This window comes from Psammomys obesus, unplaced genomic scaffold (genome assembly GCF_907164565.1).
Source record: "Psammomys obesus unplaced genomic scaffold, mPsaObe1.curated_primary_1811, whole genome shotgun sequence".
Lineage (NCBI taxonomy): Eukaryota > Metazoa > Chordata > Mammalia > Rodentia > Muridae > Psammomys > Psammomys obesus.
Genome location: NW_026591598.1, coordinates 10,465,498 through 10,488,779, shown reverse-complemented (window position 1 = coordinate 10,488,779; position 23,282 = coordinate 10,465,498). Strand labels below are relative to the sequence as shown.

Here is a 23,282-nt window from a genome sequence, read left to right as displayed (position 1 = left end):
TGGAAGTACTGCTCCTGGGTGCTCTTTGCAGGTCCCTGAGGAAGGAGCGTGACAACAGTCCCAAGGAAGGGCGGTCTCCAGGGCCGACCTCCACGAAGTTTTCCCCGCGAGCTCTCAGCACCTCGCTGGTGGCTCCCTTTCAAATTGGGGGAGAGTTGTCAAGTGCAATTTTGAATCAGGGTCCAAGTCCTGCACGCTGCAGAGGCCTCTGCCACATCACGAGACGGGCTTTTGCACGTCTTCTTAAGACAAAGCGATTCTTTCCCAGGTGTTTGGCAAAGAAGCTCCAGCCGCGACCCAGGCCACCCAGCGCTCCTAGGCCCCAAGCCGCGGCGGTGGGGGCGGGGAGAGTGCGCGCGCCGCTTCCGCTCCTCCAGCCCGCCAGAGGGCGCCACGGGCACGCTCCTGCCTTCCCGAGGTGCTCCGCGCCGGGCCCCTTCCGCGTGGGTGAGTCAATGTGAGAGTCAGCGCTCGCGCCGCGCGCGCCGCCCGTCTCTGCCGCTCGGCTCCCACATTCCGGCTGCGAGGGGCGGGCGCGCGCGCGCGCAAAGGCATAGAGACGGGCGTTGAGCTCTCCGGCTAGAGCGTCGCCGAGTCGGAGCCGGAGCCCGAGCCGCGCGCTGTGTCTCCGCTGCGTCCGCCGAGGCTCCGAGTGTCAGGGACAAAAGCCGCCGCCGCGCCCTCTGCTCCCGCCGCCGGGGCCCATCCGCCGCCGCCGCCGTCCTGAGGAGGAGTCCGCCGCCGTCGTCACCAGTGAGGATCCGAGAGCCATGTCGGCCAGCAGCCTCTTGGAGCAGGTACAGGCCCAGCCCGCATGTCTCGGCCATTGTGTGAGGCGAGACGGAGCCCGACTAGGCCCGGGCCCGCCGCTCCCGGCCGGGCCGCGGCGGCGCCTCTCGCGGGCCGGGACTCGGGCTTCGGGCCGGCCGCGCCCTGCGCCTCCCCGCCTGGCCCGCTCCTCCCGCTCCTCCTCGGGCCTCGCCGCGCTCCCTCCCGTCAGCGGCCCGAGCTTCCCTTCCTCGTTTCCTCCTCCTCCTCCCCTCGTGTCGCCGCCGGCGCTGGCCGGGTGACCGGCCGGCCTGGCGCTTTCCCCGCCTCCCCCTCACCACGCGTCCCCCCCCGGGCCTGCTCCTTTCTTCCCTGCTCGGGCCCCGCTTTCATTTGTCTTTCCCTTTCCGTTTTCTTCCCGGACGACTCGGCTGCTGCTCGGCGACGTCCCCTCCTCCCGCAGAGACCAAAAGGTCAAGGAAACAAAGGTAAAGCCCCGCTCCGCCGGTGGCCGCGGGCCGGGAGTGGCGGGGCCGGGGGGGTCCCTCCGCCAGGCGGTGGGGGCGGGGTCTCGGGGACGCGCCCCGGGGAAAGGACCTTTCCGAGGCCGCTCGGTTCGCAGGTGCCTCGCGCGGGGTGTTCGAGCCTTTTCGGTGTGTTCCCGCAGCTGGCGAGCAGCTTTTTTTCGTTAACAACGAGTAATTCATGAGCGGGTGGGGGTGGAGTGCATTTTGAGAGGCACCAGGTCCTTAGTTTCCCGTAGGTCTTAGGAGGCCTTTGTTTTTCCTCCTCGTGGATCACTTTTCTGGAAGTAACTCGCATGTGAGGGGAGAGAGAGAAAACCGGAGGGAATTGAAATTCGAAGGAGCCAATACACTGACCTTTTAAAAAGATCAGCTTGCTGTGGGGTGGAGAGACTTTCGCTGGCGGATCTTGCTTCAGCCTTGGCGCTGCTTATCGTCATTCCACGGAGGTTCAAACTCGGTGGCTCTCTGAACTAGCGTGGTTTCTTCCTGGCGAGGCTGTAATTGACAGACTTGGAAGGGAGCTCGTCGGACCTGGACGTTACTAATTTGACTTTTCCCCTCTAGTACAAAATGGATCTGTGCATCAAAAGGATGGACTAAATGATGATGATTTTGAACCTTACTTGAGCCCACAGGCAAGGCCCGTGAGTAGTTCATCATTTTCTATTATCTGAGGATCTGAGGGTGCAGGGTAGAGTTAGGTTTCCTCTGTCTTATCAGTGAGTCTCACTTTTGTGTTGGGGGTAGTGGTTTATTCTCTTAATACTTGTTAGCTTGTTATAAAACGTTTATTACAAATATTATAGGCTGTGTGGTCAACAAAGCATGTGCTGAGACCATTGGACTGATACATTTCATTGTATAAGAACAGTAATACTGGCCTGAGTAATTGTCTCATTTGTCAGGAATGTGTCAGTGCAGAACTTAAGAATGTTGGCCAGTGTTTAATGTTCTGACTGCACTGGAGAAAACAAAATTTTCTTTTTAGGAAAATTGTGTTAATAATGTACTGAAGAAATTCTAGTGTATGACTGCCTGAACTTCACCGATGTAAAACTACTATTTCTTTGGTCTCTAATGAGCTCTTTGTGTATTAAAACTATTTCAAAGTGAGAGAGTGGGACATTTGTGTTTATGAAATGAAGTTAAAAGAGGTTAAACGCTGTTGAGCTCAGTTGACACTCAGACCAAGAGTGATTGTAGATGCAGGTAGGGGCCAGGAGCTTAGCTCAGTGGTAGAGGGCTTCCGCACTGGTAAAGTCCTCATTGACACCAAGACAACTTTGAGATACATGAAATGTTTTTGATGGGAAGGTTAATTGCATATGTATTCAGATAGTCTTACTATGAACTGTACCAAAGGAAATTTGTTTGACTCACCAATCTTGTTCCCCCATCTTAAGACAGATACAGATTGTTAGTTAACTTAAGTCCACAGATTAATGTATCAAAAGAACTGAAAATACTGTTTTTAAGATAATGTAGCATAGATTCAGAAGTTCATGGAACATTTATATAAAATGTTGAATGTACTCTGTAGGAAGGAAATACGTATTTTCAGTAACTTGACGTACATGTGTATATTCAGGTTTGGGCCTGATTTTTATGTAAGATTTTTGAGATAGCCTATCTAAAAATTTTCACATTGAGAGTACAAAAACTGTCTAGGAAATGATAGGCAAAAAGTTTCCACAGTGGACAGCCAGCTGATCAAGAAAAGCAGGGAAGGAAGTAGAGGAATGAAACTATTAGCAATTGCTGTTAATGAAATAGTTTGCTTTCCTTTTTTTTTTTTTTTTTTTTTTTTGAGACAGGGTTTGTCTGTGCAGCCCTGGCTGTCCTAGACTCTGTAGACTAGGCTGGCTTTGAACTCACAGAGATCCGCCTGCCTCTGCCTCCCTGAGCGCTGTGATTACAGGTGTGCATCACCATGCCCAGCTTAGTTTGCTTTCCTAATCAGTATAACAGAGAGAGTGGGAACATTTAGAAACATAATTCTGGTTAGTTATTATAAAGTATTGTGTAATTTAGGTTTTTAAGCTCTTGGCATGTGGGAACTTGCCATTTCAGATCCATTCACCTATGTCTTGGCATAATATGTGCTAGTGAGAGCATTTTTTTTTTTTTTTTTTTTTTTTTTTTTTCTTTAGGAAATAAGCTGAGGCTTAAGTGACTTGTTTTTTGTTTTTCTAGAGCTGAGGACCAAACTCAGGGCCTTGTACTTGCTAGGCAAGTGGTCTACCACTGAGCTAAATCCCCAGCCCCCGACTTTTTTTTTTTTTTTTTTTTTTAATTGAGATGTAGTTATAGATCTTGAAGAGTGTTGCTGTTTTTTTGTTTGGTTGGTTTTTGTGCTGTATCATCAGGAGTAATTCTCAGAGCTGTGTATGGTGCTTTCAATTCAAGAACTAGGGAGAAAAGAGGCAAGTAGATCTTTTGAGTTTGAGGCCAGTTTGGTGTCAGAATTCTGGGCTAACCTGAGTTTAGTGATGCAAGTCTTTAGCATTCAAGAGGCAGAAATAGGTGGATCTGAGTTCGAGGTTAGCCTGGTCTGCAAAGCAAGTCCAGAACAGCCAGGGTTACACAGAGAAACCCTGTCTCGAAAAACCAAAAAGAAAGGAAAAGAATGATTAAGGCTTTCACAGTAATAATCTGTATCCTTGTTGTGAAGAGTCATTTATATAATTTTATATTTCTAAATAAAGTTATAGAGTTACGTCATATTTTCTACTTCTAGTGTAGAAAGTAGTGTGAATTTCAAATGATAGCCATTCATTTTATAAGTGAAGTGAAACACCTCCCCTCATATTTTAAGTTTTTTTGGAAACCTCTCTTTCCCTTTCAGATTATTATGTTTATTTAGTTAACATTGTTAGTTTATGAGGGAAGAATGCTTGTCAGGACATTTGGACTAGAACTTGAAATTTCTAGTTCTTTCTCCCCTAACCCCCCCCCCCCAAATTTTTCTTACCCACATATAAAATAAATAACTGGGCATGTATGTGCCACCATACAGATGTGGAGGGCAGAGAACAGTTTGCAGAAGTTGGCTGTCTCTGTCCACTATGTGTGTTTCAGGGATCTAACTCAGGTTCCTAAGCCTGACTACTCCTTGAGCCATCTCACTGACTTTTTGATTTTTGACACAGGGTTCTCTGTGTAGCCCTGGCTGTCCCGGGACTCACTGTGTAGACCGGCTGGCCTTGAACTCACAGAGATCTGTCTGCCTCTGTCTCCCTGAGTGCTGGGATTACAGCCATGGCATGTGTGTACAAGTCAGAGGACAACTTAACAGTGTCAGTTCTTTTCGCTGTATGGGTGCTGGTGATTGAACTCAGGTTATCAAGCAATGTTGCAAATGCCTGTACCCTTTGAGCCATCTTTTGACCCTTTCTTAAGGATTTATTAATTTTATGTATTGAGTGTTTCTCTTGTGTGTGTGTATGTGCAGCAGTTGTGTGCCTACTGCTTGCAGAGGTCAGAAGAGGGCATTAGGTTTCCTGGAACTGAAGTTAAAGGTTGTGAGCCACCACATGGGTGCTAAGAACTGAATCTGAGTGCCTTTATCCACTTTCTCTTTCTAGCCTCTACTTTGGTTTTTTCAAGACAGGGTTTTTGTGTAGCCTTAGCTGTGGTGGATTCACTTTGTAGACCAGGCTGGCCTCTAACTCACAGAGAACTGCCTGACTCTGCCTCCCCTTTTTTTTTTTTTTTTTTTATCTTGTTGGACATATTTGGTTAGGCCTCAAACTCATTGTATAGCTAAGAAGAACCTTTACGTCTGTACCCTTCAATTGCTGGGATTACAAGAATGTGCCATGTAGTCTGGCTCTTTTGCTGTGAATACTGATCTTCTAGAATTCCTACTTTTTAAATCCAGTTATCTCCACTGGACCTGGATTAGCAGAAATTAGAAGTTGCCCACCTCTTTGGGATGTAGAGTAAGTCCCCCTGTTATGAAAAATAAAGCTGGGATATAGTGATGCAGGCCTTTAATCCTAGCACTTGGGAGGCAAAGGCTGGAGGATCTCTGGGAGTTCAAGGCCACTTTGATTTGCCAGAGCTGCATAGTGAGAACCTGTCTATAAGCAACAACTGGCAGGCTTGGTAGCACATGCCCGCTTTCTTTTCTTTGTGTACGTGGTTTGCTTGCATGTATGCCATGTACCACATGTGTGCACTGCTCACAGTAGAAGGCATTGGATCCCTTGGACTGTAACAGATGGTTCTTAGCTTCCATGTGTGTGCTGGGAATCAAACCCGGATCTTCTGGAAGTGCTGAAATATTCTTAACTGTTGAGCCATCTGTCCAGCCCCAGTGGCATACATAGCAAATTCTAGAATATCCAAAGCCATATAGTAAGACTCTGTCTCAAAAAAACAAACAACAAAGCTCTGTATTTACTGTATCTGCTTGACTTTGCACAGCACTGCAGGTGTGGTGTGACACCCCTCTAGTCCCAACATTTCAAACTGAGGCAAGAAGATTGCCTTAAGTGTGAGGCCAGCTGGGCCTCGTAAAACCATAAGGTTTAACAGGTTAGTTATCACATCAAAATTTCATATAGCTCAAAAATGCCAAGAAGTTTACAGAAAGATCATGTGACTGAGCTGTTCCCTTTTGTAGTGATGGCTCAAATCCTTGAGTTGTGTTTGATGTGGAAGGAAGTGTCCTATTTATATATATATGTGGTTTTGATGTATCTGCCTTTTTTTCTTTCACAGAATAATGCATATACTGCCATGTCAGACTCCTACTTACCCAGTTACTACAGCCCCTCCATTGGCTTTTCCTATTCTTTGGGTGAAGCTGCTTGGTCTACTGGAGGTGACACAGCCATGCCCTATCTAACTTCTTATGGACAACTGAGCAACGGAGAGCCCCACTTCCTACCAGATGCAATGTTTGGGCAACCAGGAGCCCTAGGTAGCACTCCATTTCTTGGTCAGCATGGTTTTAATTTTTTTCCCAGTGGGATCGACTTCTCAGCATGGGGAAATAACAGTTCTCAGGGACAGTCTACTCAAAGCTCTGGATATAGTAGCAATTATGCTTATGCACCCAGCTCCTTAGGTGGAGCCATGATTGATGGACAGTCAGCTTTTGCCAATGAGACCCTCAATAAAGCTCCTGGCATGAATACTATAGACCAAGGGATGGCAGCACTGAAACTGGGTAGCACAGAAGTTGCAAGCAGTGTTCCGAAAGTTGTAGGCTCTGCTGTTGGTAGTGGGTCCATCACTAGTAACATTGTGGCTTCCAGCAGTTTGCCTCCTGCTACTATTGCTCCTCCAAAACCAGCATCGTGGGCTGATATTGCTAGCAAGCCGGCAAAACAACAGCCTAAACTGAAGACCAAGAATGGCATTGCAGGATCAAGTCTTCCACCACCCCCAATAAAGCATAACATGGATATTGGGACTTGGGATAACAAGGGTCCTGTGGCAAAAGCCCCCTCACAGGCTTTGGTTCAAAATATAGGTCAGCCAGCCCAGGGGTCTCCTCAGCCTGTAGGACAACAGGCCAATAATAGCCCGCCAGTGGCTCAGACATCAGTAGGGCAACAGACACAGCCATTGCCTCCGCCTCCACCACAGCCTGCCCAGCTCTCAGTCCAGCAACAGGCAGCTCAGCCAACTCGCTGGGTAGCACCTCGGAACCGTGGCAGTGGGTTCGGTCATAATGGGGTGGATGGTAATGGAGTAGGACAATCTCAGGCAGGTTCTGGATCTACTCCTTCAGAGCCTCACCCCGTGTTGGAGAAACTTCGGTCCATTAATAACTATAACCCTAAAGATTTCGACTGGAATCTGAAACATGGCCGGGTTTTCATCATTAAGAGCTACTCAGAGGACGATATCCACCGTTCCATTAAGTATAATATCTGGTGCAGCACAGAGCATGGTAACAAGAGACTGGATGCTGCCTATCGGTCCATGAACGGGAAAGGTCCCGTGTACTTACTTTTCAGTGTCAACGGCAGTGGACACTTCTGTGGAGTTGCAGAGATGAAATCTGCTGTGGACTACAACACATGTGCAGGTGTGTGGTCCCAGGACAAATGGAAGGGTCGTTTCGATGTCAGATGGATTTTTGTGAAGGACGTTCCCAATAGCCAACTGCGACATATTCGTCTAGAGAACAACGAGAATAAACCAGTGACCAACTCTAGGGACACTCAGGAAGTGCCTCTGGAAAAAGCTAAGCAGGTGTTGAAAATCATAGCCAGCTACAAGCACACCACTTCCATTTTTGATGACTTCTCACACTATGAGAAACGCCAAGAGGAAGAAGAAAGTGTTAAAAAGGTAACCAGCTATCATTCGGACTATGGGGAAAGAGGAGGCATTAGAGAAGATAAGAAAGGTATTGCAGTGAGTGAATGGTTAATAAAAGCTCTGTAAATAATGGTGTCATTTAGCGGCTTAAGGCTTTATGGGAGGATAATTGGTCTTTTGAGCCCTAGTGTGAAGGAATGTGAGCATTAGTGGAGAGCAGAAACAATACAGTTTGAACTTAACTGGTATAGACAGAGGTAATTGTAAAGATACAAAAGGGATAATTGCAGTTGTGGTATGATGGCAAAGGGAGGGATGGAGGATGCAGTCTACAGAAAGTATGATGTCTGTGTTGGAGTTAGGATTTGCCTTTGGTGTTTTTTTTTTTTTTTTTTTTTGTTATTTTCAAGAATTGGTGTGTTACCACCCCTGCTTCTGACAGTTGGCATTACTGTCTGTCAGAACTTTTTTTTACTCTTTGTAGAGCTCACTTTATTTTTCCTTTTCAGTGATAAGAATGAACCAAGGATATACTAGGCAAGCCCTCTGTCACTGAACCACACCCCCTGCTGTAGAAAAGTCACTTGTTATTATATAAAACTTAAAACAGGTTTAGAAGCCTTGGAGAAATGCTCAGCAGTTATTAGCACTCGCTGTTCTTGAAGAGACCCAGTTTAGTTCCTATCACTCACATGGTGGCTCACAACCATCCATAAACCCAGGTTCCGGGGGAACCAACAGACATGCATGTCCAGCACATGCATTCTTGTAAAACATTCATACACATAAAGCAAATCTCAACAAAACAAAACCCCACTTTGAAAAAATCCCGGGGGCTGGAGAGACGGCTCACTGGTTAAAAGCATAGTCTGCTCTTCCAGAGGACCCAGGTTCAATTCCCAGCAACCACATGGCAGCTGTCTGTAACTCCAGTTTGAGGGAATCTGACAACCTCACACCTATAAAATAAAATTAAATAAATTAAAATCCCTGTTATTTCGATTTTACCATGTATTTATTTTTTTAAAAGATTTATTATGTATACAATGTTGTGTTTTGCATGTACACCTGCATGGCAGAAAAAGGCACCAGATCTCTTTATAGATGGCTGTGAGCCACCATGTGGTTGCTGGGAATTGAACTCAAGACCTTTGGAAGAGCAGACAGTACTCTTAACCTGAGCCATCTCTCCAGTCTGGTTTTACCATTTATTACTCAATCACTTTCTTTTGATATTTTTTTTTTTTTTACCAAGTGGAGTGATAAAAAATGAATCCCAACTAGAGTGATTTATTTTAAACCATGTTTGCGAGAAAAAAAGAAAAGGGGAAAAAAAGCTGGTGGTTGGTGATGCACTCCTTTAATCCCAGTGCTCAGGGAGGCAGAGGCAGGCAGATCATTGAGTTTGAGGCCAGCCTGTGCTACAGAGTGAGTCCAGGACTATAGGGCTACATGGAGAAACTCTTTTCTTAAAAAAACAAAACAAAACAAAAAAACAAAACCAGAAAAAAAAAGTGCTCAATCTTGGAGTATTGTGTATATGTAAATTTTAGGGCCACAGTGGTGTTTGTTTTTGAAGATTTATTATTGTTATGTGTGTTTATGGACATGAATATCTGCATGTCCACCACATACATACCTGCAGAGACCAGATGAGGGTGTTAGGTACCCTGAAATTGGAATTACAGGCGCTCGTAAGCTTTGCCATGTGGGTGCTGAAGTCAGATCCAGGTTCTGGAGAAGAACAGCTAGTGATCTTTACAACTAAGCCATCTTTCCAGCTCATTTGTTATTTACTCATCTTGGCTCCTGATTGATGTGTACAGGTGTGTTTCTGTGTGTGTATGTATGTGCACTACATGCAGGCCTGGCACACACAGAAGAGGGTTTCAGATCCCATGAAACTGGAGTTTACTATTGATTTATGCTGACTTAATATTTGCCCTTCTGGTGATTGAATCCAGTGTTGAATTTTTTTTTTTTAGTCAGTTCTCTGGATGGAATGAGGCCCTTGAGCATGCTAGGGAAACATTCTAGATGTAAGCCCCTGGATCTATTTTGACTTTTAGTCAAGGATTCAGTTCACTGGAGTGGTTCAGGGAGTAAATTGAACTTTGAGAGAGGGTCTCATAGGTTAGGCCTCAAAATTCCTTAACTGAGGATGACCTTGAATGTTTTAAACTATTTTATCAGATTTTTGAAACAGACTCTCACTGTGTAGTCCTCCATGGTCTGGAATTTATTTTAAGTATTTTGTTTCTGTGTATGTCTGAGTGCCACAGTGTTGTGGACAGTTGTGAGCTGCCATGTGCTGGGACTTGAACCCTGATCCTGTGCAAGAACAAGTGCTCTTAACCGCTGAGTCTTCTCTCCAGCCTCAATAAATACGTAGCCTAGGCTGCCCTTGAACTCATGACCTTCCTGCCCCTGCATCTTTAAGCAGTTCCACACTCTTTTTTGTTGTTGTTGTTGTTGTTGTTTGTATTTTGAGACAGGGTCTCTCTGCCTATCCTTGGCTGGCCTGGACCTGGCTGGCCTTGAATTCACAGAGATCCTCCTGCCTCTGCCTCCCTGAGTGCTGGGATCACATGCATACACCACTGTGCCTGACTTCTAATTTTTTTTAAGTTTATTTTAATTGTGTGTATGTGTTTATGGTGTGTCCCTGCCCACATAGAGAGGTAGAGGTGCACAGATACACAGTTGGTTCTCCTACCTTTATTTTATGTGGGTTCTAGGACTCAGACAAAGTCTCTTGGTTTATTTGGCCAGCACTTTTACCCATTGAGCTAGTATTTCTGATCCTCCTGTCTCCACCTTCTGGGTGCTGGTATCAGAGCTACCACCACTGCCACCATGTCCCATTTATATTGCTTGGGATTGAACTCAGGGCTTTGTGCATGCTAAGAGAACTACTGAGTCAGCATCAGTTCTAATAATATGTTAGGTGTAAGATTCTTATCTTAGAATCAACTAGCCTTATATTGTTTTCCTAAAATGAATGTAATAAAAGTTGTTAAGTAATGTTTAGGGCTGGGGTGCTAACTCTGCTGGAATGTTTGGGGAGCATGCACCGGACCTTCGGTTCTATCCCATCCCCCATTGAAATAAATAGGGTAATGGTTCATTTCCCAAACCATGCATAAAGGCTGAGATGAATGAGTAGCCTAACTGTTCTGGTGAAGAAAACACCAGTTAAAACTAAAGCTTTGATTTTATTTGTGTCCCATTGCCTTTTAGTTAATGTTCTGTGGGACGAGAAGGCTCGCTGTTAGCTCTGTTTCTGTTTCAGTCAGAATTGACTGTCCTTGCATCATTGACTGTAATCTCTTATTATTTTATTAGACTTCCAAGAAAGTTTCATGAGAATGGGATTCATAATTCATGAAGGCACTACTTTAGGCATGTATGCCTTTTTATTATTTACAAGATGGCAGAAGACTTGATGTCAAGTAGGGTAGCAATGCAGTGACTTAGGAAGTAACTAGTGAAGCACTTAAACTTATACTGAGGATGATATCACAGTTGTTCTAAAGGTCCATGGATCAGAAATGTATCTTGGCAGACCACACTGAAGTAGAGATGGCCTTTATTGCCAACCATTTTTACTGAATCATTCTGTCACCTGATGTAATTCAGTGTCCTGAAACCTTCAAACATTGCATTTGTCTGGCTTTATATTTCCAGTAAGTTTTAGTGATAAATCTTTTGGGTGTCTCAGTCCCCCTAACTCCTGTCTCTAGCCTTGCTGGCCTTCTCCTGATCCTCTTGTGCATACCTCCTGAATGCTGGGATTATAGGCTAGCCATATCTGGTTTGCAACTTTTTTTTTTTTTTTTTAAATCTAAAACATTTTTGTTTTGTTTTTGGTTTTTCGAGACTGTCCTGGACTTGCCATGTAGACTAGTCTGTTCTTGAACTCACAGAGATCCACCTGTTTCTGCATCCTGAGTGCTGGGATTACAGGCACGAGCCCATGCCCAGTTAAAACATTTTTTAATTGTTGAGAGAGAGCTAGAGTGAGTGAGAGCAAGCACACACCCATGTGTGAAACTGGCGGTCAGAGGCAACTTTTAGGGGTTGATTCTCTCCACCATACAGGTCTTTGGGCCTGTCTTTATCCACTGGGCCATCACACTGGCCTGGTTCACAACATCTTCTAAGCACTGAGTGCTCGTCACTTATTTGCATACCACACCACGTACTGTGACATCAATTTTTGTGGCTTTGGAACCTGTTAAAACTTGTGATTGGTTTTACTCTTTGTGTGTGTGTGTGTGTGTGTGTGTGTGTGTGTGTGTGTGTGTTTTTCCTGGACTCGATTTGTAGAACAACTTGGCCTTGAACTCACAGTGATTCACCTGCCTTGCCTCCCTGAGTACAGGGATCAAAGGCGTATGCCATCAGGCCTATCGGATTTTACTCTCTTTTGAGACAGCCTGACTGTAGCCCAGGATGTCCTCAAACTCAAAGCAGTTTTTCCTTAGCCTCTCAAGTGTTAGAATTACAGGTGTGCACCATTGCACACAGGTTTTATATTTTCTTACTAAATGATTAGGGTGGAAATTACCATACATGTGGCAAATGCCTTTACTCACAGCATTTAGGAGGCAGGTGAGTTTGAGGCCAGCCTGGTCTCCTTAGTGACTTTGAGGACAGCCAGGACTACACAGTGAAGTCCTGTCTTAAAAAAGAAAGAAAGAAAAGGAAAAAAAAATACTGTTGGTTTTCATTTATTCCTTACTTCAACACTTTGAAGTTACTTCCTTAGACCCACCAAATGGACATCCAGTTCCATTTGTGGGTGTATTTGTATATTCAATGCATGCATGGAAATCAGAAAGACAACTTGGGAGGAGTTGATTCTCTTTTTCCACAGTCTAGGAATGTAGCTCTCTTTGTAGAATGCTTGCTCAGATTGCACAAAGTCCTGGGTTCAGCTTCTAGCACTGAATAACTGAGTGGCTCATGCCTCTAAGCCCAGAATTGAAAGGGAAGCAGGAGGATTAGAAAGAAACTCAAAGTTACCTGTAAGGCCATTCTGGGCTACATGGCACTCTTGATCTAAAGGAAAAAAGAAATGGAGGAATGTGAGTGAAAAATCTGCAGGTTCAGCATCTTTGCTCTGTATGTTGGGTTGTTTAGTGTGGGGGGTGGGCAATGGCCAAAGAAGCTTAGATCCCATCCCTTGGAATGATGTAGAGGTGGCTACAGCTTTTGAAGCCTTGTATTGAGTTCTCATTAGTTCGGGGGACAGTGATGAAGGACTCCTAGCTCTTTTATTTTCTCATTTATTTTGTGTTTGTGTATACATGTTGGGTGCATGAGCCGCAGTGTGCATATGTGCAAGACAGTCTGCTGTGGTTCTGATACATTTGTGGTTCCTGGGTCATGCTCAGGTCAGTAGGCTTGATGGTAAGTACTCTTACCTGCTGAGCCGTTGTTGACCAGATTGTAGCTTCTGAAAGAAGAAAAAACTAGTAAATTAAGGCAAGCAGAAGTGGTGTCTCTCTGTTTTTCTGTATTCACTATTGACTCTAAAGTCTGCAAATGAGCCAAGAGGAAAGCACTGAGTGTGGCAGTTTAGATGGCTCCTTCACCAGAGGTGGACAGTAAAGTTGTTGCTGCCCCCCTTTGGACACAAGTGTAGCTCCAACAAAGGTAGTGCAGGTATCTCTAATTCTCAGCACCCTCCTGAGTAAACAAGCCCTAGCCTGACCTAGTGTTAAAGGACAGTTAGAACATGGGGTCGCCTGAAAGGCTATAGAACAGTGTATGTTAACATGCTGTTATGGGGCCAGCAAGGTGGTTCAGTGGGTAAAATGCTTGTTGTGTTAGCCTGACAACTTGAGTTCAATCCCTAGAAACCGTGTTGTTTTTTTTTTGTTTTGTTTTGTTTTTCCATAAAGGTGGAACAAAAAACAAAACAAACTTCGAGGATGGCTCAGCAGAGGACCTGAGTTCAGTTCCCAATACCCATGCTGGGTTTCTGACAAATGCCTGTAATTTCAGCTCCAGGGAGACAGATCAGTGCCTCCAGTCTCTGAGGGTGCCTGCACTTACTTGCATAGACACACATAATTAAAAATAAAATAAATCTTTCTTTAAAAAGATTTATTTAATTTATGTATATTAGTGCTTTGTTTTCATTCACACCAAAAGAGGGAATCAGATTTCATTACAGATGGTTGTGAACTTCCATGTGTTTGCTGGGAATTGAACTCCAAGACCTCCAGAAGGGGAGCCAATGCTCTTAACTGCTGAGCCATCTCTCCAGCCCCTAAAATAATCTTTTAATAAAAAGTGGAATGTGGTAGAAGACGCTAGATGTCAACCTCCAGCACAGACAAGCGCACCTACCACACACTCAGCTGTACGTGTGTGCGTGTACATGCACATAAAACACCAAATACATGGAGGAAAGAATCAGCTTTACAAAGTTGCTCCCGACCACTGCATGCATGCATTCCCACACAGACATATGTATACACAAACAACTTCTTTAGTGTTGATGTTACAATATGTAACCAAGTACAGAAGAGACTAGCAAGACCAGCTAAGGCTAGTATCACTAAAAAGTTTTATGGAATGCTTAATTGCATGTAGATCTGGAAGGATAAATATCGAAAGGTGAAGGGGAAAAAAGGCAGATCACTGAGGCTTGCCTGGTCTCCATAGTGATTTTTTAGGACAGGGCTATGTAGTGAGACTTTTTTTTTTTTTAAATCCAGCACAAAAATTTGAGTTGCTGGAAATAGAGGAAACTGTTTTCAACTTATTTGCAGTATAGCTGTGGTTTCGATATCTGTCAATTCAGCTGACTGGATTGGAAATACTTCAGGGTTAGGTAGTGGTGGTACACATTTTTTATCCCAGCACTCAAGAGGCAGAGGTAGGCAGATCTGGCAGTTTGAGGACAGTCTGGTCTGCACAGTTTTAGGATAGCCAGGGCTACTCAGAGAAACCCTGTCTCAAAAAAATTTTAAAAATATTTAAGGGGTTGTATTCAGTAGTAGGGAACTTTCTACATACAAGGCCTTGGATTAAGTTTCTGTCACTTACAGCCTTTTCTTGTCATTGTTCCCTGAACAGTACAGGACAGTAGTTATTTACAAAACATCTACATTTGATGTGTGATTAAGGGGTGATTTAGAGTGTATGGGGCTATGTTGCTCGTGGTGAAATGTCAGCAGAGCATTTTCAAAGTCTTCCATTCTGACTTCAACACCGGCCGAGAAAGTGTGTAGGAGGGTTGTGTTGGTTGTATGCAAACAGTGCAATTTTCTTTATTATTAATTTTATCCTGTGCCATTTTCTGTAAGGTACTTGAGCATCCCTGGATTTTGTTAGACAGTGGGGGGAATTCCTAGGACCCTCATGGATTATTCAGGTTGTAAGTTTTTGAGTTTTTGAGATAGGGTCTGGTATAGTCCAGAATTTGTTACTTGGCCAAGGATGGCCTTAAACTTGGTGATTATCCTGCTTCTGCTTTTTGGATGCTGGGTTTACATGCATGTGCTGTCATGCCTGATTTTATGTGGTGTTGGAGCTTGAACTGAACACTTTGTGCGTACAAAACAAATACAGCCAGCATAATTGTAGCATCAGTCCTCTGGTAGGTCTTAACGAACATCAGAAACTGCCTGTTACGTATACAGATTTTGGTCCTGTCACCTTTTTTTTTTTTTTTTTTATTTAATTTTATTTTATGTGTATTAGTGTGAAGGTGTCAGATTCCTTGGAATTGGTGGTACAGACAGTTGTGAGCTGCCATGTGGGTGCTGGGAATTGAACCCAGATCCTTTGGAAGAGCAGACAGTGCTCTTAACCACTGACCATCTCTCCAGCCCTGGTCCTGTCACTTTTGTAATGCATGAAGTCATTTAGAGAAGATAGCCTTGTGTAAGATTCAACTCTATGTGAGTTAATTAATTAATTTGTTTATTTATCTATTTATATTGGAGACATGCTCTCACTGTGTAGCCCTGGTGTTGCAGAACTCTGTAGATCAGGTTGCCTTGAAACTCAAGAGAGATCACCTACTTCTGCCTCATGAGTGCTGAAGTTGTGGGCCACACTGTGCCCTACATGAACTTTAAAGAAAATCAGTAGCTGGAAAAATGGCTCGAGAGCTTTAAGAGCACTTGTTGCAGATGAACAAGATGAACCGAACCAGGTTCGGTTCCTATCAGCCTAGATGATGCCTTACAGTCATCTTAACTCCATGACACAAAAATAAAATAATTAAAAAAAATTATGTGTATGTGAGCCTGAATGTGTCTATACCACACACATGCAGGAACCCGAAAAGGTCTGAAGAGGTATCAGATCTCTTAGAATTAGAGTTCATTTGATGAAGGGTTCAAGGGTTGTGATTTAATGATAGGCAGCAGGAGTAAGGAAGAGTGCAAATGGTTCTGCTGAGGTGTCATAAGGCTGTAGTCTACTCCCTTCTAGTTGACACACAAACTATAAAGTTTTGTCTCAGCAGAGCTAGAGTTAGATCATAGACAAGTTCTTGGGTAATTGAGTCATTTATATCAAAAATTACTTAAGGTCCATGATCCAGCAAAGGGATAAGGATGTGGGCACTGGGTAGATGCGGAGAGAGCATTTCCTCTCCATCCCCAGCAGATTTTTTTTTTTTTTTTTTTTTTTTTTTGTGAAAAAGCATTCGTGTGTGTTTGGAAGCGTACACTACAGCACACATGCAGGTCAGAGAACAAGTCTGTGAAGCTGGCTCTGAACCCTTTTATGTAGGTTCTGGAGATTGAACTTGGTTGTCAGACTTTGTTTTTCTCTTTGTAGACCAGGTTGGACTTGAACTCACAAGGGTCTACCTGCCTCTGCCTCCCAAGTGCTGGGATTAAAAGTGTGTAGGTGTGTGCCACCACACCCAGCAGTCAGTCCTCAGGCTTCTGAAGCAGTCTTCACTTGCTGAGCGTGTCTCGTGGGTCCCTTTGGAGTGTGTGTGTTTAACTATTATTTTTATTTTATGTGTATGAATGTTTTGCCTGCAGGTATGTCGGTGCATCAAGTGTGTATAGTGCCTTTGGGGGATAGAAGAAGGTGTCGGTGCCCTGGGACTGGAGACTGGAGCTGCAGGTGGTTATGAGCTGCCATGTGTTGAACCCAGGTCCTCTGGAAGAGTAGCTAGTGTTCCTATCAGCTCAGCCATCTCTCTCTCTCTCTCTCTCCCCCCTTCATTAATTAATTAATTAATTAATTTGCTTATTTATTTATTTATTTTTGTGGGATGGTTCGTATTATGTAGTCCTGGAAATTACTTTGTAGACCAGACTGGCCAGATCTACCTGCCTCTCCTGAGCCCTGGGAAAAGGTGTGCCTTCCACCATACCTGGGCCCTGTTATTTTTGAGACGGGTTTTTTTTTTTTGGAGCCTATGCTGGGATTACAGGCCCAAGATAACTTTTGAGTTGCTTGAAAAGGGTTTAAAGCTGTATCTATCCCTAAGTTCTATCTCCAGAATTACTTAAGTTTTACTAGAGAAGCATTCTAAGTATTTCTTACAGAATTACAAATGAAGAACCATGTGTAGTGGAACATATCTGTAGTTCCTGTTACTTCAAAGGCTGAGGTCCAGGTCCAGTGCTTGAGCTTAGGCGTTAAATTAAGGGTTATTTTTCTACACCTGCTATAGCTCCCAAATAATGAGGCAGAGCTGTTACATTTATAAAAAGCTTTAAAGCTCTATAGCTAGGCAGATTCTCATCTGTTCTAACCTGTCAATGCTGGTCTGGACTTACTTGTCCTCTAGTCTCGTTCTGGCCTCTCCTGCTCCATCTTTGTCCTCATGGCCTTTATTGACTAGTTCAATTTATTTACCAGTAAGAGATGATGGAGAACAATTTTCATACAACATTGAAACAGGAGATTCAGCTCTTTATTGACCAGTAAGAGATGATGGAGAAAATTTTCATACAACATTGAAACAGGAGATTCTTTAGTGGTAATGACAATACCAGAATCTGTTAGCATTTAGATCACTGCCAGTTCAACAATTACAATCAGATATACAGGGACACACTTTAATACAATGTGAATGAAAGTCACCTCTGTACTCTGGAGTTAGAGGCAAGCATGGAGAGTTAATTGTCTGTCCTCTCCTTGTCTTTTTCCGTTATGTTGCCTAGGCTGGTCTCAAACGATCAGCTTGCTTCAGTCTCCTGAATAAGTCAAACTATGAGTGGTTATTGCAGTTGCCTCTGGTCCTGAAATGGCTTTTGAAGTGTGTGTGTGAAAGATGAGAGAGTGAAAGAGAGAGATTATATGCTGCTATATGTGTGGGTGCCTGAGGAAGCCAAATAGACTCATTAGATCTGGAGCTGGTTTAAAGACAGTTGTGAGCCACCGTGTAGATATTAGGAGCCAGGCTTGGATCCTCTGGAAAAACAGCAAGTGTTCTTACCTGCTGAGCCATCTTTCCAGTGTCCAGTTCCTCTCTCCCATTTGTAAGTTTTAAACTTGAAAATTACCCCTTAGATATCCTGAGTTAGTTGCCTATCTGTGACTTTGAAAGTTGTGGCCATGTTCATTTGTTTGTTTGAGAAAGGGTTTACTCTAGCTCAGCCTGGACTTTAGCTCACTGTGTAGTTGGAGGATGACCTTGAACATGATCCTGCCTCTACTCCCCAAATGCTTGTGCTGCTGTGCCTTCCCTGATAAAATCAGCTGTGAAATTGTTGCAATTCACATGTAGCTCTTTGTTAGTGGAGAGCCAAGTAATGATTCTGAGACCAGTCAGGCTTGGCAAACAATTTAATTTGCTTTAGAAAGAGCATTTACAATTTTTACTGTTAGTTACATTTTAAAATATTCTTCATCTTATCACCTGAGAAATTGTCAAATTTATTCAGGGACTAGACAGATTTTGGGGTTTCAAACTTTCAGTTAAGTGTATATAAGAATTAGGCTATCGAATACTTGAAAAGTAATTAGATGATAGGAAAGTGAGTTTGTGTGTGTGTTCTGGCTATGTTTTTTAGCCCAGGCTGGTCTTGAACTCATAAAATTTTTTCTGCCCTTGCTCAGAATGCTGGGAATATAGGTTAAGTCACCATGCTATAATTAAGTTATTAATGAATGTGTTTATTTTATCCTGGTTATTCCAGAACTTCAGCCAGTTGAGTGACTGTTCTGCACCTAGAAAAACTGAAGAGGGGATGAGAAGATACTTTTCATAAGCATGCTTTAACGCTGAAAAACTGATAGGGCTGTGCTCCTCGGCCTGTGGAAGGGAAGCGTAGAAGTAGTCTGTTCATCCAGTCACAGCACTGAAGAGTTCAAATTGGTTCCTTCAGAACCAGTCAGGGTGTATTTGGGGAGGTATAATCACAACGTTAATAAAATTGTATCAGTGAATGTGAGTATGATTCAGCTGTGTTTTATGAACACTTAACAAGTAGGGAGAGCCTGGGAGTGTAAGTTGATGGTAGAGGTGGCCTCGCACACACAAAGCTTTGGGCTCAATCTTCAGTACCACAGAAAGAAAAAGGAAAAAGGAGAGAAAGAGAAGTAAAATGGTATAGAATTGGGCAAAGTGGCACACTCTCTGGGAGGTTGAAAATCTCACAGCGTGTGAGTGAAAACTAAAAGGTGAGAAGAAGGTCTGAAAAGGTGGCTCTGTGGTTAAGAGCACTGCTTCCCTTCCAGAGGACCCAGGTTCAATTCCCAGCACCCACATGGCAGCTCATAACCATCTGTCGCTCCAGTTGCAGGGGATCCCATATTCTCTGAAGGCTCCAGACATGTACATAATACAGTTATGCAAACAGACAAAACCACACAAAATGATAAAAGAATAAAACCATGAATATTTTGTATGGGTGTGCATGGGATGGCTTGCTTGCTTATGCACATTGTCGGGTATCTTCCTCTCTTTATTTTTGAGACTGCATTTCTCACTGGACCTCCAGCCTACCTGATTGGTCAGTGAGAGCTCTCTGGGATCTGCTTCTCTGCCTTGCCTTTCCTCCCTGCTCTGGGGTCATGGATGCGTACAACATTGTTTGGCTTTTACGTGAGTTTTGGGATTCCCCAAGCTTGTACAGGAAGCACCTTACTTGGCTTTGGAAAGGTGTGTATGTGTGTGTGTTTGTCATCCAGACTGGGTCTCTGTATTGCCTTGGCCTTGGCTGTCCTGGAACCCACTCTGTAGACCAGGTGGCTGGGGCTGGCCTCGAATTCACAAGACATCCTCCTGCCTCTGTCTCTCAGTGCCTGGAAAGGATAATTTTAAAGAAGAAAGGCTATTCAATTAGAGGCAAGTGGAGGCCAGTCTTTAACTACAGCCTTGAGGAGGCTACGGCAAAAGGATTTCAGCTAGTTTGAGGTTAACCTGGACTACAAATTACAATCACATTACAAATTAGATTTGTGCAGGCAAAACACCAATACCCATGAAGAAATGTCAGAGTGTGTGGGTGCGTTTGTGGTACACACACATATAATGTGTTCATGCGCACGCGCACACACACACAGTTGGACCTGCGCTGCTATTTGAGGCATCGGTTGAGGGTAAGGGTCAGGAGAGTTGGGTCTGTGTGTTTTTCATAGAGTAGAATCGAACACCTTGTGGCTTTCAGAATATTTATTCTTGTGAGCAAATTTTTGATTTTATAATTTTTTTTTTGTGGGTATTGGATATTGAACTCAGGGCCTTGTGTGAGTACTAGACAAGCTCCCTGCGCAGAGCCAAATTTCCAGTTCTGCAATCAAATTGAAAGTGAAAAGCAGGGCTGTAGAGATGGTTCAGTGGTCAAGAGCACTGACTGTTCTTCCAGAGGAACTGGGTTCAATTCCCAGCACCCACATGGCAGCTCACAGCTGTCTGTAACTCTAGTTCCAGGGGTTCCGACACCCTCACATGCAGACACTAATGTACATGAAATAAAAATAACATTTTAAAAAAATGAAAAGGGAGCCATGAATGTCTGTAATACCAGTTCTTGGGGAGGCAGAGGCGGCTGCTTCTCTGAGTTCAAGGCCAGCCCAGTCTACAAGGAGAGTCTAGGACAGCCAAGGCTACACAGACAAATCCTGTCTCAAGAAAGAAAGGTGTCTCAAAGGTTAAGAACTCTGGCTGCTCTTCCTGAGGTCCTGAGTTCAGTTCCCAGCAACATAGTGGGTCACAACCACCTATAATGAGATTTCATGCCCTCTTCTGGTGTGCAGGTGTACATGCAGACAGAACACTGTATATATAACAAATAAATCTTTAAAAAAAAAAAGATGCTAGCCTGGTGCTTGAGATCCTACCACTGAGCTGTATCTCTGATTTTTTTTCTTATTAAATATTTTAAATACTGTTTTTGTTTGATTTTTGAGACAGGGTCTCTCTCTCTGTAGCCCTGACTGTCCTGTAATTCACTGTAAGCAAGCCTGTCCTCAAACTCACAGATCTACCCCCTTCTCTCTTGTGAGTGCGGGATTAACATGCTGAGCTTTAAGTGCTCTCAGTAAACATTTTGATAAAATTAGATGTATGTGTTAGGGTTTGGTCTCATAGTGTAAGCAGAACAGGTTAAAACTTTCTTGGTGTATGCTAAGATATAACAAGCACCATTTTATTTAATAGTCAGCCAGCCTAATTTACATTGCAAATTAACGTGAGTTAGGTAAATAAAGACCTGTGTTTTTTTTTTTCTTTTTTGTTTTGAACTTTTAGATTTTAATGGTATTTGGGAGTGAACTAGCAGGCTAGTTTTAAAAGTTTAGGTTGGCAGTCAGCTGCAGTGGTGTACCACGCCTTTAATCCCTGTGGTTAGGGAGGCAGAAGTGGATCACTGAGTTTGAGGCCAGCCTGGTCTACAAATGGAGTCCAGGACAGCGTAACCCTGGCTGTCATGTACTCACTCTGTAGACCAGGCTGTCCTCCTGCCTCTGCCTCCCCAAGTGCTGGGATTAAAGGCGTGGGCCACCTGGCCTGGCTAGTTTCAAGTTTATGATGACCCTCCTGCCTCAGCCTTCCCGAATAGATATATCCAACCACACTCATTAAGTTTTGTAAATACTGTACACATAATTACCAATTTTTTTAAAATTTGGGGCAAGAGGTTGTAGGTTCTGTTGTATAAAGTTTTAATTTAGATAAGTTTTAGCTAACTACTTGAACTCTTTTTACTTCCTTAGGAACGTCAAGGTCGTGGAAAATAAAAAGTGGTTCTGCACAGACTGCAGCAACGGTTGCATCTGCTCATCCCAAGAGGACACAGTGACCTTCAAGAAAATTAGGACTTTTTCTTAAATTCATTGACTTCAGAGACGATTGCAAACTTGCAGTTTAAGTATTGGAATTTCACAAAAGACATAGGACTTAACTGGAAAATGGGGGAAAAAAAAGGAAAAAAAAAAAAGAGAAAAACCTAAACAAAAATTCCCTCTAGGTAGTTTAGGTAAAAAATGTCCCTTTTATTTTGGCTTTGGTTGTGATTCAGAGCAAAATGCTTATGGTTTTTTGTTTTTTTTTTTTTTTTTTTTTTTTTTCTTTTTACTATATTTTTCGGATTTTTAAGTCCGTAAGTGCATACAATTTTCTCTAATTTTTAAACCCTTTCCTCCTCCCATTTTGACATTTGCACTTGGAGAACACTTGAGTTGCGCAGATTTTGGGTGTCCACCCCAGAAAGTGGGAATTTGATTTTTTTCCCTTCCGAACTGGAAGAAAATTTTTATGAAGAATTTTGTCTAGGAGAGTTTAATAACAGTGTTACCCAAGGTTGTGTCTGTAAGGGTGATTCATTTTCTCTGACCCTTTGTTACTCAAAAGTAAAGTACTAGGAGCCCTAAGAAATGTTCTGTTCTTGTACATTATACTGATTAAGTCAGGATTAATTTGATTTCCGAGCTAAGAACAGTGGTAAAAACTTGTTTTCAGAAATGCATTTTGGAAGAGAAAATACTGTAAAACATGTAGTGAATGTTTCTTCAGTTTCTTGTTCAGCCAATGAGGAAAGGGCATTGCCTTTCTTTTTACCATTAATCACTTCTCAATAAACGTGAGATCCTGTTGAGCATCACTTCTAGCACCATTTAGTATTATTTGAGTCTGCTCTATCTTGGGGAGAGATTTTGAAATGTATGGAGTTCTGAGAGGTGAAATAGTGACTCATTTTAGAAAGTCTGGGTTAGAGACCCTGTACGTTATTGCATGCCCTTTATCTCAGCACTTAGGAGGTGGGAGCAGGAGGGATAAGGTCAGACGCTATCCTGCATAGCAAGTTTGAGGCCAGGTGGGCTGCATGAGACCCTGTCAGCAAAGTTTGTATTGGAAGCACATAGTTTGAGCTTCCTTTGTACCTAAGGACTGGACACCCTGACTCCTGTAAACCAAGGTGTGGCAGTATTCTGGTTCCTCATAGAGAGAAAACAGCACTGCTAATCCACTCAACAGTATTTGCATTTTATTAGGTGTTATGCTAATTGCATAGGAACCTCACCCCTCAAAAAGAGTATCCAAAAATACAAGTACCCAGTATCCAAAAATACAAGTGTCTGGTTCAATTTATGGCTACTTGAGACAGTATTCCTCAGGGATGCAGGTCCTAAAAGTGAAATTCTAGTGGTTTGCTATTTGCAGGCTTTGATCACAGTGGAGTTTGTTTTCTCCGTAAGGTTTAAAGGGCTTCTCTCCTTTAGAGAGTGTTTAATTTTAAGATGTCCCAATTATTGATAGTTAAATGTGTGAAA

General features: G+C 43.4%; 1 protein-coding gene across 1 annotated transcript; it reads left to right on the top strand.

Moving 5' to 3' along the window:
• The first annotated feature begins 592 nt into the window (after positions 1–592).
• Ythdf2 (YTH N6-methyladenosine RNA binding protein F2) lies at positions 593–22,621 on the top strand. The gene is made up of 5 exons (XM_055611245.1): positions 593–797; positions 1,232–1,256; positions 1,860–1,939; positions 6,021–7,604; positions 21,726–22,621. Exons 1-5 carry the CDS (start codon positions 771–773, stop codon positions 21,747–21,749), a joined length of 1,740 nt encoding a protein of 579 aa, XP_055467220.1. The 5' UTR covers positions 593–770; the 3' UTR covers positions 21,750–22,621.
• The last annotated feature ends 661 nt before the right edge of the window (positions 22,622–23,282 follow it).